This window comes from Pholcus phalangioides, unplaced genomic scaffold, assembly GCF_987345545.1.
Source record: "Pholcus phalangioides strain wild (caught in Gottingen) unplaced genomic scaffold, Ppha-v1.0 ptg000011l_1, whole genome shotgun sequence".
NCBI lineage: Eukaryota > Metazoa > Arthropoda > Arachnida > Araneae > Pholcidae > Pholcus > Pholcus phalangioides.
In genome coordinates, this window is record NW_028301604.1 from 46,175,674 (window position 1) to 46,194,687 (window position 19,014).

The 19,014-nt window shown below is 33.9% G+C and overlaps 1 protein-coding gene across 6 annotated transcripts in view; it reads left to right on the forward strand.

The window, feature by feature from the left end:
• LOC149080478 (regulator of G protein signaling 12-like) overlaps positions 1–19,014 on the forward strand; it is a 290,792-nt gene that overhangs the window by 192,612 nt on the left and 79,166 nt on the right. For all 6 annotated transcript variants that reach the window (XM_089239581.1, XM_089239579.1, XM_089239582.1 and 3 more), the window contains one exon: positions 13,306–13,500. In XM_089239581.1, coding sequence (XP_089095707.1) covers positions 13,306–13,500 — 195 coding nt within the window. The remainder of the gene's footprint in view (positions 1–13,305; positions 13,501–19,014) is intronic.

Here is a 19,014-nt window from a genome sequence, read left to right on the forward strand (position 1 = left end):
GGGGGGGGGTTGGCTGTAACAGACTGCAGCAGTTGGAAGTCCTCTTGGGAACAATATTGGTTTCTATAGAAAGGACACAACTCCCGGCAAGGTTTGTAAGGTGCTTAAAAAGTCATTAATTTTAATTTCCCTCTTTAAGGGTCATTTAACACTAGAAAGATGGATAGCGAGAGTATTCCTAGAAAGACAGATTTTTTTTGCAATTTTTAGATACCTTAATGTTTCAAATCACAGTATATCATTTTTAAAACATAGAGTTATAACACAAAAAGCAAAGGATGAACCCACTGGCCTGTTAATATACAGTAAAACCTTGTTAAGTCGTCACCCTAATAAGTCGTCATTTTTCTTCAGGCTCTTCCAGCTCTCATAGACAACAATGTTATTAAACCCTCGTTTACTCGTCGCTAATTTCGGTTAACTCGTCACTATGAAAAAATTTGAGAAAATGGAACAGACTATTTTTATGGCTCCCATTTGAAAAAAAAGAGCTTGTTAACAGCATTGCCATATGCTTAAAAGTCACCATAAAATCCTATATACCCAAACGGAACAGTTTAAGTAACGAAAGTTATGCTGGGGAAGTTCATTTGCTGACTAAGGTTTTTGGAGCGTTGGGGACTGTTCAAGCCAGATCTCATTTCTGCATGGGCCCTACTGGAGAAACTGCGAGACACCCAGGCTCTGTCACAAGAAGCAACGTAAGTACTTCTGCCCCCAGGGGGGGGGGGAGGACCAGGGCCTCTCCTGCAAAACCAAAATTTATTGATACGTCAAAGATTACACATAGTGCAAGGAAATCAAAAATTATGTAAATCGAAGAATCAAATTAATCAAGTCAAAGTACAATGGGTACGGATAATAAATAATCATAGAAAGCATGGGCTCTGCTAATTTAGGTCTTGAAATTTACACAAAATATCTTTGTTGAAAAAAATTAGACATTCTTTCCCAAGTTGAGGTCTTCTGTTTACTTTTCCCTGCCCAGGGCCCCTCCACCAAGTCAGAAGTGTTCGAGATTACTTTGTAGTTGTATCATGAACTACTGATGAAGAATTAAAATACTAAAATTTTTAAATTTGATGTGTATGTAAAATTAATATGCAATAGAGAATTCTATTATGAAGAAAAGCTACTTATAGCTTTACACTAACAGTTGCTCTGTTAGTCTAAATTAAAAATTACTAGTATAAATCAAAGTGTACAGTACATTTTACCACAATAATTTAAGTAATAAGAGATAAAGGTAAAAAATTGCTATCATTTTTTTCTTTTGCGATCTATAAATTTTATTAATATTTTTATTTTGGTTCACACTTTAATAAATTTCATATTACTTGAAATTTATACGATTTTCACAACATCACACAATGAAACTGACGAAACTCCGCTTAAGTCGTCACTCCGCTTAAGCCATCATAATTTTTTGATAACTTGAGGTGACGACTTATTGAGGTTTTACTGTATTTTGTTTTTATCTAAAAACAAAATCACGTCTGTACAAATCACCTCTCGATGCACATATGCAGTTCCTTCTCACTTGGCATTTTTGTCTCCATCAATCGGTGTTTTGCATATTATCGCATTTTGAATTGTAGTTTTCAAGTTGAAATACTCAGCACTGAGTTCTTCGCATAACTGCAATATGTAAGTTCTCAGAGTTATCTTTTTTCTTGTCACTTGTGTGTACAAAATCCAAGCATTTATTGCTGACATATCCAAAATGTTAGAAAATACATGCATTGGCTAGCGACGACTTCCAGTCTTGGTTGTGTATAATCGCACCATTTGATCCACAATGTTGACTCCGTATTTAGTTTCGTTATTATAGGCAACTGTTTCTGGGATCTTTTTTCGACAAGTTATCATTTCTCACAATTTCACGTTTCTTATTTTTCATTGGCTTTCTATTTTGAACTAACTGATGCACTGTTGGAGAAATATGTTTATTTTGATTTAAATCTTCATCAGAACCGCTACTTGCTTCTCCACAGTTCGGCATAAGGTAGATCGCATGCTCTTCTGCACTTTCATCATCACTGCTTCCAGAGTTTCTCTCATCTAATCTTTGCAAGTCCTGGAATATTTTTTCAGTAAATATATATTTTCTTGCCATTTCTAAACTATTTGAAATGATCACATACACTCAAATTTTCTACGTCCCAGGACAAACAATTTATCAGATAATATGGAAAGAATGCTTGACAAAAACCAAAAATCACACACCTGCTGACGGACACTTGCAGATAAAAATGGGGGAAAAGAAAGGTCACACGAAAGGTCAAATGCAAAAAAAGACTTTCAGAAGGGATATAACCTACTTAGAAATCAATTGTGACGATGACAGTAGTATTTACAGCATGATGTGCTAGGATATAAGGAAGGGTCACAATGACCCCCTTCCATCTTTCTAGGTATATCCACTCGTATCTTCGTTATTAAAAAAGATAAAGAAAAAAGCTTTAGCATAAAATAAGAACATGCTAATTCAGGAAAAGTAGAGAAATTTCAGGTGGTTCAGTTTATTCTTAGCAGAGATATGCAAGCTTAAACAGCGTGCAGGGTCATAAAGACCCCTGTTTGTCTTTCTAGTGTTAACACTAGAAAATTTGACCCAAATCAAACTTTGTTTTCATTTATCTCGTAAACTCAAGCTCAGATGATGAAAAAAATTTCATGACTTTTCATGATGTCATATGAGTATTAATTCACAAAAATTGTATCTTCGCATTTCGTGTTTCAGAGATATAAGCTCTTATACCTAGAACCGTGGTTTGGGTCATTTTGCCCCAACATGCTATTCTATAGGAAAAAGGGGTGTAAAATTTTCTTGGAAGTGGTTACCCTTTCTAAAAATTATTTCTAAGTGAAGATAGTGAAGAATAAAGGTCTTTCAAGGTCAATTTATTGTATGGGAGGCATTATCTTTTTTTCAATAAAGGAATGGCAAGTAAAGCTAAATTTTTTTTTCCTTCATAAACTTGAATACCTAGAATTCTGATGGAACTCAAGGAAGGTTTTGGGAAAGTAAAAGCTTTAGAAAAAACGTGTAGCTGAAATTTCTGTTGGCAAACGATGTCATAGAAAAGGATAAAATTTTGGGTTGCACCAAATATATACGTTTTGAACGGATTTCCAAACTTTGGGGAAGGAACAGCGGCTAATGACTCTTTCAGAGCACATAGTGATGCAACTGATCAAGCCATTTGAGAACAAGAGCAGAAATGCCTCAACCGACACTTTTTTTCACTACACAAGCTGGTTCAAATGCTAAAAACCAAAAAAATATGAGCTTAGTAGGGATGTGGTGAGATGAAATCGTAGAGCAATATCATCTGATGCAATATAGTGACACTACAGTTTCATGAAACACAACTACGGGAAAACAATGATGTCACAAAATGAAAATTTATGAAGGGAAAAAAATGTTTTATTTCTCAGCACATTTCATCTGACAGTCGATATCGACAGTAGTAGTCCCAAAACTATTTCACACTTCAATTCAACAAAGTTTACCATAGTTGTAGCTGATCAAATGGCCAGAAAATGTTCGATTAAGCCTGTCCGGTGGCCTGTCCACATTTTCTACAACATCTTAGATCTCAGTGTAAAAAAATTCTGGATTTTGTATAGATCAGTACAGAAGGCCAGAATTATTTTTCGAACGCAGTTTCTCTAAAATCTTATTAAAGAGCTGGGTTCATCATACGTGTTGCTCTTGCGCAAGAAGAAATATCAATGTGGTCTTAATCATGTAACTGTTCATTAGCCATCATCAAAAAATAAAAATAAATGAGTCTAGGTAACAGATGATGTCAGGTAACATCAAAATGTGGAAACAAAACTGTTAGGTTTTGCATGGGTTGTGCAACTTCAACATGAGGTGAATATGCAAGAATAATGAAAAAAAAAAAAATTTCCACTGCTCATCATAAATTCACCTTATCAGTAAGAAATCAATACTTATTTGACAGAATCATATTATAGACATTCTCATACTTAATACGCTTATTTTACATCTTTGTCATATTATAGGATTACTGAAAAAAGTTTTTTTGTACTGGACAGTGTAAATAATGTATACTAAGTCTTATTTTTACAGCATTACATCAATTTTTAGCTAATTTTGAAGCCCATTTTACAAATACAGTTTTTACAAACATAGTTTTTTGTTATGAAACTGAAACAAGTGAACATAACAAAAAACATCACTTTGGTTTTGTTTTTTGTTATGTTCACTATGAGACAACATTCAATAAAAGTTTGGAAAAATACAGGAAAACCGAAAATAAATTCTGGTTTTTGCTATGAAACACTGTTTCTTCTTAGTTTGTATAGACAATTTTTTTTATTTTTTTTTTTTTTTTTTGTTTAACTCTTGACTGCATTCCCTTTGAATCATGTTCAACTCAATGTTCAAATCATGTTCAATCATTCAATCATGTTCAAGTATAACTCATGTTAACTAATAGTTAAGACTAAAAAAAAAATTGGCATACATTGATATAGATTCAACGACATCATTATTCATCCCTCTTTCTACTAGCAGGATTGGTAGTTAAATCTAAATTTTTTTTAAATATACTGTATTTACATGATAATCACAATCTAGTAATTCGTTGCTTTTAAAATTTATATTATATATTATTTATATATTTTTAAAACTGTTATTTGAACATAACCAAGGCACAAACTCAAAATTCATGCAATTGCGTAAAAAAAAGGTAAATTTTCCTCACTTAAGAAATTGCAGTGGCCCACTGGTTAATGACTAGAGATGCGCTGGATGCAAAAAGCGCATGGGCGAGTAGGAAAAGAAAAAGTGCAGAGGAGAGATGGAAAGAAGAAAACTGTTACGCGAGTAGTCTACATGAGTATTGGAATGGCATTGGTCATCTCCGTACGAACTCCATCTAAAATTTGTTAAGTGTTCATGTTTAATTTCAGCAATAATTTGAGTAAATAAGGTATTTATATTTTTCTCGTTTTTTTGCGCATTTTGCTTTTAAATTTAATAATTCCTTTAAATTCTGTGAGAAGCTAATTTTTTTTTCACTGAAACCCTTATTATATTCTGCACGCACTTTTTTGCTATATCAGGATGAATAAGATTTTGGTGTTCAAACAGCAGTAATTCTTGCTGACTAGGTTTTTAGTATGCATGTTGCTTGATTTGAAACGAGTAATAATTTTTATTTGTCATTTCAGTAATGCATGTTTTAGTAGTGACAGATAAGATAATTCAGAAAAAATTTAAATGGATTTTAATTTGTGAAGGAAATTTATTTAGAATTGTTTGTTTCAACCATTTTTATCAAAACTTTTGGCATTTCACAGAAAAATTACTTCTTATATTGCAGATATAGTTCGTTTTTATTTCTGCTCCAAAAATGAAATTTGCTGCTCCGAAATAGATGAGGGGCGTTTGCACCCCTGTAGCTATAGCAAACTAAAAATTGTACAGTATGCGGATGAGAGAGGTTGTGAGAAGACAAATATTGTGCTGAGGGTCGATGATCGAATTAGTGAATCTTCCACCATTAATTTTGTAGGGATCCAATATTTAGGCTGAATTTAAAGGAATACAGCAATCAAAAAGTTTATCATGGAGAGCTGGAGATAATGATTTGTGTACCTATTTATGATTTTATATGTGGAAGCAGTGGCTTAGCCAGGGGAGTAATTGCTCCTTCTATCAAAATTTTGCTTATATTGGCTCCTATTCTCTTGAATAACTTCTGATCTTTAAACAAAAGTGATGAAAAAAAAATACATTTCCAGTTATATTAATGCGCCTCTTGTAGTTTCACAATGATTGGGTTTGTACTAGTCATTCCAGAGAAAGGAGAAATAAAAGAAAGTGGAGGTTTTCATTACCATTTTTGAAAATTGCTCAAGCTCTTCATCTGGAAGTCTGTTCAGATCAGCCTCTGTTCCCACCTTTATTTAAGGACAGAATCTTGCCCGGTTCTTGCTGAAACTTTCTTTTCCCCCACTATTGGTCATTCTTGGTAGAGCACCTAGAAATACCTTTCATAGGTGCTTCAGTTCTTAGGATATGGCATTCACGAAATGCTCATTCTGTTCTGAAGGGCCACCAAGAGCTTTGATTAAGTCACCTTCTGAAGAAATTAGGCATGGGAACCTATATTGTGGAGAGACCACTGAACCTATGAAGTAATTGATAGGATCCATGCTCCAAGAACTATTGCCTTTTTTTTGGGTGCCTTATGTTGAGCTTGAGCTCCTAGACATACCACCTTATGTGTAGGAGACTTGGCTAGATTTAGAATACGAAGGTTTTTTACAACTGGCTGTTGCGAAGATATATTTAGAAAGAGAGAAAATTCAACTGCCTGCGCGGGGAATCGAACCCACGTCCTTTCACTTTCCGGGTGAAAACCTTCATATGGTAGCGGAGAGTGACGTCATCCTTGTATAGATTTAGAGCGCCTAGAAATGCCACGTTATCTGCAGGTGCCTTCGCAAGAGCTACTATGTAGGGGGTAGTAAGGCTGTCCCAGAGCTGCTCGCAGCGTCTGGGGCTGATACTCGGGATATCAATTAATATCACTCAATTATTCAACCCTTGTCCTCAGGTCGGAGTAAATTATTATTTATTTACAGCTGTAACAAATAATGTATATATGAGGATGTATTTAAATTACATACTTATAAATCAGTACATATGTTTTATGCTACTACTCCTTGAGCGAGAGAGGAATGGAGAAAGCAATAGGTCAAGACTTACCCCAGACTTTCGTCATCTTCCGCTCCTTATACTTTCCTCCAAAAACCCCGGACAACCACCTCTCATCAAGACCTAGTTCGTTCTGTCTCTTTCAACCACCTTCTCTCGTCCTTCTTCCTCCTGTTTCCCTCTCATTGGTTCCGTCTCCTAAACGTCACACCCCCTCCCCTTTGGGTCCCAGACTAGAATCCCTTACTGGAATCTCGCTGCTGCCCCGATGTCTACATACCAATGATAAATCCCTCTGCCACTCCTTCTCAAGGTACCACTGCCCAAAAGGGCAGGGTCAATTCTGAGAATCTACAAAAGGCGTTGGAGGTAACACCTGTGCATATAGGTGCCTCACCTATTTCTATACACGATACCTGAATAAAGGTCCAACCCAGTTCCCAGACTGTCTGGCGTCGTAAATAAAATTATATTCTAAAAGGCTTCATTAAAATTTAATTACAAATTAATGTAACAAGTTAGCGAGTAGCTTGTTACAAGGCTTGTGTATAGGGTAGTGTCAAAAGACTAGGAAAAGGTGGAAAACTGTTCTGTGCTTTTGAGCCCTAAAATAGAAAACCTATAATCTTGGGTCAATAGTGATCTGAAATGTAGAGAGAGAGGGAATAACAGTCATCTATATATTTGTACAATAACATATTGTACTATATTATGCGTTGATGGTGCATAATCTTGTGTTGAAATGTGACTTTCTCAGAATCATTTTCTTTTTTCATGGTGTAGTTTGTCTTTTCTTTGAATCACTGTTTGTCTCATCATTATGCATATACAGTAGTGTGCTGAATGGAAGAAATTATACCCTAGAAAAAGTTATGACTGGTGTGTTTGTTAACTCATGAGTCGTATACCCCACACTTTAAGAATACGTTGAATATTTCCAAAATAAAATAATATAAATGCACTATATATATTCATTGCTTTTTAAAGTAGAATTCCAGGCGTTATTTGTATTTTTATTCTCATAACAACACATTGGTGGTCTACGCTGGGCCGTCTTATGATCATAAAAGGGATTTTTCTGAGGCCCCCATCTGTTTAGAAATGCCTGCCTAACAGTCTACTCTCAAAACTTTTAAAAAAGTAACTGAAGATACATACGTACACTATTTCAGAGAAAACAAAAAGTGCCAGTGAGATGTTGAGTATACTCTCAAAAGAAATTTGAAATTTATTACACACACATATATGCAACATAAGATAAATAGTACACACAAAAACAAAATACACATACAATACAGATGCAATATACAAAAACATATATTACCATTTATGTATTAGCCCAAGGGATTACATAATCCGTCTAGGGCATATTGATGCTATAGTATATATTGGGGTTGACAACAGACCAACGATGATTATACATAATTCAAGATATAATATTTAGTCCTCATTACATTTGTAAAGAGAGAAAAAATGCAAGTATAAATTATTATATATTCAATTGCATTGATTTTGTTTATTAGTATTTTTTTAAATTTGTGCAATGATTTTTCTGATTTTCTTCATTCAATATATTATATTCCTTAGGTGCTATGTATATGAATTGTTTTTGTATGGTCTAGTATTTAAAATAATTACTGCTTAAGCAGTATCCTCACTATTCAGTGTTTTGTGTATAGAATGTAGGTGTGGATGCATGACGAAGTCAGTAGATTGTCTTGCAATTTGTGAGAGACTATCTATAGACACTCACATTATAGTCTATGATTGTGTGGAATTTTGACTCAAAAATTGTACTTAGACCAACACTCCCTTTAATGTCAGGTTTACAATCATGGTTTGTATTTTTCTGTGCATGCTATGGCAGTATGTCATGTACACCAAAGGTTTTTTTAGAGATTTTGCTTGGGCAAAAACATATCCTCTGTGTGCAAACCAGGGCCAGATTAAGACGCTTGAAGGCCCTGAGCATTTCAATGGTTTTGGCCCCCCCCCCACCAGTATGGACATTGAAAGTTGCCCCCTCCCCCCCGGTTTTTTCTACTTTCAAAGTCTGATAATCTGATCTCTTGGATTTTTTTTTTTAGAACATCTTTGGAAGTTTTTGGAATTTTTCTTTTATATCTTCCAAACAGAGAGACATTTTTAGATTTTTCTTCAAAATCTTTTGAAAACATTTTAACATTTTTTCCCATCAACTGCTTGTTAGGATTTCATAAACCGGCTTCAAAAGCAACCACTAAATCTTAGCATGTCCGATATTACTCACTTCATGCGCTGGCATGAAGAAAACATTGGAGGAGAGCGCCCTGAAATTTGCTGGTCATTCCGTATATACAGGACTCGAGCACGTACACAGGAGAGGGAAGGCGTATTGCGTTGTTTTTACATAAATTATTGGGGGGTGCGCACTCAAATGGCCTCTGGCCCTAGGTTCTGGTGCCTATGCTCACAGGTACCTTATTTTTGGTGAACCACGGTCATTGGTACCTTTTCTTTCTGATATATTTTTAAGTTGTAATCTATATCTGTATAACCATTTCTTTTACTTCTACGTTAGATGGAACTAAGGCATTTTTATACCTATATTCTTGGGTTCCAGATAAAACGCAGAAGGGTGGTTCTAGGCTGTGTATTGTATGCAGATGCATGGAGCACTAAATCGTGGGTGAAAGAAAAAATTATTACAAAATTTGCAATAAAAATTAGAAAAAGTTTTTATCCAAACTAAATGAGCGTAGTGGACTGAATGATTTGCAGTGAGAACCGTGATTTTTGACCAGGGTCAAATTAACCCATATGAGGTCTCTAAGCACTCAAGTGATTTTGGTGCACCCCCCTTCCATCCCCTTGACGTAACGTTAACCCATGGCCCTTCATGACAATTAGATCTGTTTACAATTTTTGAGTGTAAGTAGGTAGGGCTCTTTCCACATGAGCAACATGGACATTTGCTCAGCACCCCATGTTTTAGGGAGGGGAGGAGGTCCAAATTTATAATATATATTTTTCTGAAATTTTTATAAATTCTATGTGGTAAAATTTTGTAAAATCAAAGAATTTTCTCAAAACCACATACTATTTCCATAGTGCCCATTATTAGCAAACCCTATTAAACATATATTTTAATATTTCATCAACCAGTAATAGATTTTAGATGGCATGTATAATGTAAATATTGCAATATCAACTCCACAACAAAAATATGTTTCAATGTGTCAGTCTTTTTGCTCAATGCAAAACTTCATGCATCTGATCTTGCAAACACCTTTACAGATGAACTGCAACAATTTTCATACTTGGTTCAGGTTGGTAACACAATGTTAAGTAACGATAGAGGTTTAGAAAAGATGTTTCCAAATGTTGAGACATCATTGACAACATAACCAATATTGAACTGTTATAGAGAAAAATCATTCGTCTTGTTATATAGGATAAAATAATAAGAGCTCGCCCAAGTTTTTAAAAAAAAAAAATCAAAAATCTTCTGCTTTATTCTGTATTGCAGCTGAGTTAACTCAAAAATTGTATTTGGATGACAATATCAATGTTTTTGCTCATAAGAGAGTGCGAAAAAAGCATTTATTGCAATACATTTCATGGAGAAGTTTACATTACATATCCCATATCCTTTTTTTATGTGTTAAGAAACAACATCTGCAGATGCTGACTCACCTAGGCTATGCAAAATTGCAAGCAGGTACTTTTAGGTGGTGTAGGGGTTCAGACATGGTTGGTAAAAAAACTGGTTTTTTTTTTTAAAAAACCAAAAAACTGGTGTTTTTTTTTGGTTTAAACCAGGTTTTTTTTGTTTTAAATAGTATTAACATTAAAAACAATGAAATTTCTGAAAAATCATTCAAACTTCCAATAATTAACTAAAATAAAATGTTTATTAATGTAATTAACACTATTCCCATATTAATTAATCAATAAATATTTATTACATTTTAACAAAAACCCACTTTTGCAATTTAATTATTTTTTGCTTAACTCAATGGATTACTGAGTGTTTGAAAATTCTTTTAATATTATTAATCATATAATATATAAAGGTTTTTCTCCAGTTACTTTCAGTATACTTAATTAGGAATCTATTTTGCAAAAAGTAATAAAAATTAGGTGACTATAGTATTTAATGAAGCATAAATAATGCAGATTAATTAGCAATGATTTCCGATATACAGGGTGATTATAACTAAGGTTCTGATTTCAAAACACTGTAAAAAAAGAACGATTGTCAGAATGACTTGAAAATTGACATGAATATTCCTGAAAAAATTCAATTTTATTTGATAAAGGGGAAAAAATACTTGAAAATGTAAAATTAATGACATCATCCAACATGTGGGAAATTTGCTCGCAGAATGGAAACGATAGCCAGTCATGGCAAAATGATACCTTAATTATAGCATTTCACGATTTCATAATTCATGGAAACATCACAAAAAACGAAGTAATTGAACAAATAACTACAACTTACTTAAGAAATGTTAAATATGTTGTCCACCGCGTGTTCTGGCTATGAGGTTGAAAGCACAAAAATTCTTGTTCAGCAACAGAATCGGAGTATGACATGGTCATAATGTGGATGTGCTTGCAATTCAGCTTTATTAAACCAAACGCCCCCCCCCCCCTGTCAATATTCCTGAGGAACTTCTAACATACAGGGAATGTGCTGGAGATTGCAATTCACCAAAGTTTGCAATCTGACCACTGTTTATAACATTTTGAGGTACCCCCACAGCCAGAAGTTCCAAGGGTTAAGGTGCATTCTGTCAAAATAGGTCTTCAGCAGCTGCTTTGCTGGTATTGCAATGTGCATCTTGATAGAAGTTCTATCCACACACTGATGCTGTGGAAGTGCCGAAATGATGTGATTGTACAAAATAGATTATACTGCTGGCCAAGCACAGCATCATCTACTTGCACATTTTGCACTTTTTTCTCTTGCGAAAGAAACGTCCATTGCTTCAGGAGTACCCATGCAAATTTTCAAGTCATTCTGATTAGTACTTATTGTACAGTTTTGCAATCAAAACTTAAATTATAATCACCCTGCATATAGCTGATTATTTTTCATAAATCTGTTACTACTATACAGTAGAACCTCGATTAACTGGGCTTAACAGTGTGTGTGTGTGAAAGTATAAAAAAAACAACTATTGAATATTAAGACTGGGGGATATACAGTAGGAGATATGCTACTTCTTATGGGAAAGAAAATGAAAATGTATGTGAGGTAATGTAACTACTAGTACACTAGTCTTTGTCCTTTAAGGACAGCTGGTGTCTTTATTGGATTATAGGACCACCTGCCCCTAGCATGATGGTGTCACTACTGTTGTTGCTTCTTTGTAAAGGAAAAAAGAAACCTGTGAGATAATACACCACTACATTTAGATGTGTGATTCAATCCTTATTCATGAATTTGCTAAAGATAGAGCATCAGAATGTAGCCAAAGGTTAGAAAATGTTGTAAGAATGAGAAATTTTGGCTTTCATATATAACTTTAAATGACTAAGATACTTCATATGAAAAATATATATATATTCTGGCCACTTTTATGAGACTTTTTGAAAAAAAACACTTATAAAATCTTATGTCATTTAAAGATATACCATCAGAATGTACCCCAAGGATATAAAATGTGGTAAAAATGAAACATTTTTGCTAATAATGAACCAATATGATATTTTTCAAGGAAAAAAAAAACCACTTGGTTAAAACCAAGGTTTAAACCAAACAACCGGTTCAGAAAAATTAGAAATTTTTGTCTGAAGCTTATGATACCATGACTCAGGAGCATTAAATGTCTGGAAGAGCTCATGACAATTTGCAATAAATTGGTGGGTAGGTAGTTTTAGTTTGTTTGGGGGGGGGGGGGGACGGCACAAAAAAAATCAGTTTTTCCAAGGGCTCCATGAGCTGTTAAGAAGGCCTAAGCTTACTTTATGAAAGTTGCACAAGATCTCATTCTAAAAACTCAGCATCAACATGGTTTATAGTTTGCAATATTATTAGTTTTTGTTCATTTCTGCTATCCTTTTGATAAGGTCTTCAACTGTACAATCAATTGAAAATTCTAGGATTTTTGCTGGATGCTGATCAGGGTTTAAGATAGATAAGAATTCCTTTAGCAAAAGGTGGGGGGGGAAAGCTTTTGCAAAATGCTACAATGATAATGATTCATAGTTGGATGTCTACTCGTTTTGTACCTCCCGTGGCTACAAGTAGTAGCCACTTTCGCAAAAATGCATACAGGAGGTACAAAACAAGTAGACATCCAACCATCAATCATCATCATTGTAGGATTTTGCAAAAGCTTTTCCCCATTTTTGCTTTTTAGGTGGTGCTTTTTAGGTGGTCGCAAAAATGCATACAGGAATTTCGCATTCTAAGATTTTCTTTTGCATTTGGCGAAAAATGCGACCATAGCTTAAACCCTGATGCTGGAAAAAAATATGCATTTGATAACCTTTTTGTGATGTAATTGTGTAACATCCAAAAACTTGGTTGATAAAAGAATCTCTGATTAATAAAAATACTGTGTACTTCATTTTCCTTTTTACATTTTTTAAATCATAATTTTTTTTTTTTTCAGCACTCAATCAATGACCAAAGATCTACTGAGCCAAATGTTGATGCTGTTAAAGTTGATATTGTTTTGTTTGGGCTAGAATTACCTGACAAGAAAACAATTTGTGTGAAAGCTAAAAGCAGCAAAACGTGTGAAGAAATACTTGGACCGATTCTTCGAAAGTATGGGTATAGGATAGACCAAGTAACTGTGCAGATGGTAATCTTCATTATTATTGTTCATAATGAACATAAATTATGTCCATACAAGCAGTCATTTTATATTTATAGAGAATTTCGGCATTTTAGCATACAATACCATATTATTGGAATGATTGGTGCACTTAAACAAAACCATAGAAAAATTCTTTGTTCAATTAATAACTGTTGCAATAAGCACAAATTCTACGTCCCCACTTCTTTCACAATATAAGTTAAATATGTTATAATAGTTTGAAACACACTTTTTATCAAATTTTCACAACTCTTATTTAGAATCACATTTTGTATATAGTTTTTTTCATCTTTTATTTGTCTGTTACAGTATGATTTATTCATCATTCCGATTTTTGACGCTATTACTCCCTAGCTTCTTTGTTGCTGAAGTATTTTAATAAAACCATGTTGTTGCCGCAAAGTATCATTTTATCATCACTGTCGACAAAAAAAAGTAAGCTCCGCAAAGAATAAAAATTCAGAGGGGGAATGGGTGGTGTTTGTAGATGAGGTAAAAGAGGTTAGTGACGGTGTTGGGATTAGGGATATGGTTAGGGAACAGGGTGTGTAGAGACCTCCAGGGTTTCGAGCTCTGTAGTCTTATGGGAGGTGGGGAAGAAGATAAGCAGCGAAAGGTCCCTGGGCAGATATTCATGTAGGTGGGAACAAATCAGGTAGGAGCGAATATTAGTGAGTTTCTGTCAGAGTATGGGATTTACTATTAGGACTGGGGTGATACTAGAAATTTTACATCATGATAAATCACTATATAATGACATCAATATGCAGGACTTCCACTCAAAAAATTTGAAAGAGTAGGACATCGGGGGGAGGGGTGCACCCTCTTAACACAACATAATTATATCCTTATGAAAAAAACCTCAATTTTATTTTATTTTAAAAAAATTGAATTAAAATTTTTGTCATAGCACTATTTCAGTATCCAATAAAATTGACGAGCCAAAGCAAAATGATATGACTTGGTAACAAACAGGGCCGTCTTAAGAGCATCATGGGCCCCAGGCCAAGTGGTTTTTCTGAGGCCCTACCCAGTAAATTCTAGAAAATTTTAACTAGATCTCATTTTTGTGAGGCCCCCTTTACTTTTGAGGCTTCCGGACCGCTCCCAGGTGGGCCCATGCATTAAGATGGCACTGGTAACAAAAACAGTTTTTGTACTAGCAACCACAGATAAAATTCTTTTCTGTCTCTCTTCACGATATATATTGCATATATTGAATTTTTTTGTGTGGAACACTTCACAGTCCAGTCTGTCAACTCTCTCTGACGATGGAGAGCAAATTATGAAGACCAGTAAGTTTTTTAAGATTGATGCTCTTTCAAGACCACTTTCCAAGGTCCAATATATCAATTTGAACTGGATGGTTTTACTGCATTGTCCATTCTTTTTTCAAAGGGATTTGCTACATTTTACTGTTACATTTTTGACAAATGAGGGACTTTCTAGCTCTTTGCTGAGCATTGTAAATATTTTATGTATGCTTCTGCATGCCCTAAAAATATAGAAGAGAATGCTATTGGGTAGCATCAGAATCACAAAACCTAGAATAGGCCTATGTAGCCAACTGCTTTGTTGAGCAGTGTTCATTCACCTGCACATAAAACGTGCACCATAATTTTGAATGTTAGTTATTGCACAATGAATAGTCCGAGACCATGAAGTAGTGAAGACAAAATTATTCTTTCTATCCAGATTGAAATTTTTTAATGAAAACTCAAAGCATTGACACAAAATGAGTTTTTGAGCCCTCAAACTGAGTAAAAGAAAAATTAATAAACCACATGGCCCACACACAGTACACCCCCCCCCCTCTCCCCAAACAACCTGAATAAACGATACAACCTTTGCTTTGACAGAATCATTAATTGCAATCTAATTCTTCTTTTAACAATATTTTGCTGTGTGTGATTCCCTTTTCATTTAAAAAAAGTTACACATATTTTGTTGACAAGATTTGGTAAAAAAAAAAGGAAAAGTAGGAGAAAACCTAGAAAGTAGGACAAAGGTGGGATACAACCTAGAAAGTAGGACAAAGGTGGGATACAACCTAGAAAGTAGGACAAAGGTATTTGTCCAATTTCATGTAATGTGAGATGGTCATGTGATGTTGGAAAATCAGTTGGAAAATCAGTTATCCGGCTCCATTGACAATGAATTCATCTATAAATATAGATCTTTCTTTTCTTGTTTGCTGACAGAAAGCAAAATCAGCATTCACGCAAGCATACTCGCTTGCAAAATCGGTTCTACCATGCCTGCTGATGTCTATATTGGATAACAAAATTGTGCATACGTATTTACTAAATCAACATCACCAATTTCAACTTGTAAATAAATACTACACAAAAATTTCTGGTATACAAAACTCAAATAACGACCATTATCCAGTAATAGGACTTCTAAATTTTTTACAAATGAAACCAGGAGAAGAAAATGATCGAGACAAACATTTAAATGTAATAAATTATAATAAATTCGAAGATTTTAATGCAAATATAAATTTGGTTGGTGTCCCAGAGGAACGATCAGTGCCGTCTTAAGGCTTGGGGGGCCTCACAAAAATGAGATCTGATTGAAATTTTTGAGAATTGAGCAACAGTGTCACTCTAACAGTTACGGTTACAGTGAGAAAATTTCGAAAATATCAAATGGCAACACCAAGTTTTTTGTATTGGAATGCGATCTCCATACTGAAAAACACTAAATAGCGTTGGAATGGCACCTGTAGCACGAAAATCCCCGGAGCTAGGCAAGGAAAAAGTAAAAAGGACTTTGCCGTGCACTAGAGCATTAATGTACATTTCATTCGTCACACCGTTTCTTCGGCTGAGATCCCAGCCTGATTAGTCCTCCACAAGGTCATGTGGAAAATTTGTGAAACACAATAAAATGCTTTATTTTATGCTGCTTCTCTGTCCTTATTGGTTGTCCTCACTTTTAGCCTATCTACCGCCGGTGATTTTCATGCTACAGTTGCCGTTCGAACGCTATTTAGGGTTTTTCACAATGGAGATCACATTCCAATACAAAAAACTTGGTGTTGCCATTTGATATTTTCGAAATTTTCTCACTGTAACCGTAACTGTTAGAGTGACACTGTTGTTTTCCATATCATTCTTGAGCGCATACCTCAAAATACCTTATGCCAAAATTTCATTCAGTTTCTGTGAATGGTATGATAGTTAGGAGCCCATATGTCGGGATAGTTTTTTTATAATCACCCTGTATATAATGATAATGAGATCAATGAGATTATAACAAAATTAAAGATTAACAAAGCAAGTGGATACGATCAAATAACGTCTAAGATGTTGAAAATAATCACCCATTATCACAGATATGATAAAAAACCTAATTTACTCATCTGAACTAAATGTATTCTTTTATAGCGTTAAAATATACTGTTGTATATCCCATTTATAAAACAGGAGAGACAGATAACTTATTGAACTGCAGATCTATATCAGTTCTTCCCATTTTTTCAAAAGTAATAGAAAAATGTATGAAAAAACAGATTATAAGTTTCTTAAATTTTTGGAACTATCTAGTGCGTAACCAATTTAGGTTTCAAAAAAGTAAAAATACAGAAATACAGAAAGCCATTTTAAAACTAAGTAATTATTTGAACACCAGGTTTAACTATAATAAAAATTCAATAACGATTTTTCTGGATTTAAAAATAGCTTTTGGCTATGTAGATCTAATGATACTAACAGAGAAATTGTCGTTAGCTTGTATACGACGCAATACATTAAACTGGTTTAAAACATATTACTTTAATAGAAAACAAGCAGTTAAATTAGGTGAAGAAATCAGTACATTTCTAGAAGTAAAAAAAGGAGTACCCCAGGGATCGGTTCTTGGGCCGATTTTGTTTCTTGTTTATATAAATGACATATTCAAACTGAATATGAATGGTAAATTAATTTCTTTTGCTGACGACACAATACTGTATGTTGTAGATACCGAAATTACAAATTTAAGATATGAAAAAAAGCAAAGAGGACCTATTTAAAATCAACAACTGACTTAAGAAAAATGAAGAAGAGGAAAATTTCCTGAATTACTTAAATCAGCTATTGTTATTCCTATTTTTAAAAGCGGTGACCCAAGTAACATTAGCAACTACAGGCCTATCTCGAAATTAATTGAAACACTAATTAAAGACAGGATTTATTCTTTTTTAAATAACAATAAATTTGTTTCTAATAATCAGCATGGTTTTCTCCCTAATAGAAAGACAGAATCTACTCTTTTAAACTTTTCTGAATACGTCTACAGGAATATTGATCAATCCAGAAATACAAAAGGCATTTCTCTTGACATAAGAAAAGCATTTGGCAGTGTAAATCATAAAATATTGTTATCAAAACTGTATTCCTATGGAATAAGGGGCAATGCTTTCGATTTTCTCAAATCTTATCTTACTAACAGAACTCAAAAAGTCAAATGCAATAATTATTTAAGTAATGCCATGGATACAGAGGAGTAATCAGAGGAGTCCCACAAGGATCTAATTTAGGACCATTATTATTTATAATTTTTATTAATATCTGTAATTTGAATATCAAAGGCAAAATCATCACATTTGCTGATGATACTGTAATACTTTACTCAGAAGATGACCTCCCAACACTTATCAACAATATAAATACTGACCTAATAATAGTTTGCAATTGGTTCATTGCTAATGATCTCCTAATCAATGTCTCCAAAAGTAAATTTATCAACTTTTCATTACAAAATATTCCACCTATTGCCTATGACATAATTTTGCTTGTAACTGTCAACGTCTAGAGCAAATATCCACCATAAAATACCTTGGTATTTATATTGATCAAAATTTAAAATGGCTCTCGCATTGTAATTATTTAAAAGCAAAACTCTGTTTCATTATTTACAGATTTTACAATCTGAAACCTTATGTAAACCAATCTTTTTTTGTTGACATATTATCATTCAATGTTCCAATCACACTTACTTTATAGTCTGCCACTCAGGGGTAGTGATTATCTTACCACTATTGCTCCCTTAATTTCCTTACAAAAAAAAGCTATTAGAATTTTGATGGGAAATTACATCACTCCTTCAAATGAACTTTTTCTACACCTAAATATCCTACCCTTAAGGCATTTATATTTTTTTCGATTCATACTTATAATCAAGAAAAAACAGTTCGCTTTACCTTTGAATTCGTCATGAACATCCAATGGGCATAATTTCATATATACTCTGCCTTTAGTTCATAAAAATATTCCCAAAAAACATTTTAGCTTCCTCATTCCAAAATTTTATAATAGCCTTCCAAATGAACTTTTATAGCCATCCACATTTTTGATTTTCAAAAAACTTCTTCAACAATACTTATTTCAAATAGTCAATATTGAAAACTACTTTTGATTTCGTCCTCAAATTCTCACTCCCTTTTTTTGCTACAGATTGACTTCCCACTCCAACTGGTTAATTTGTCATTTAAAATTCCTTTTTGTTGTCAGC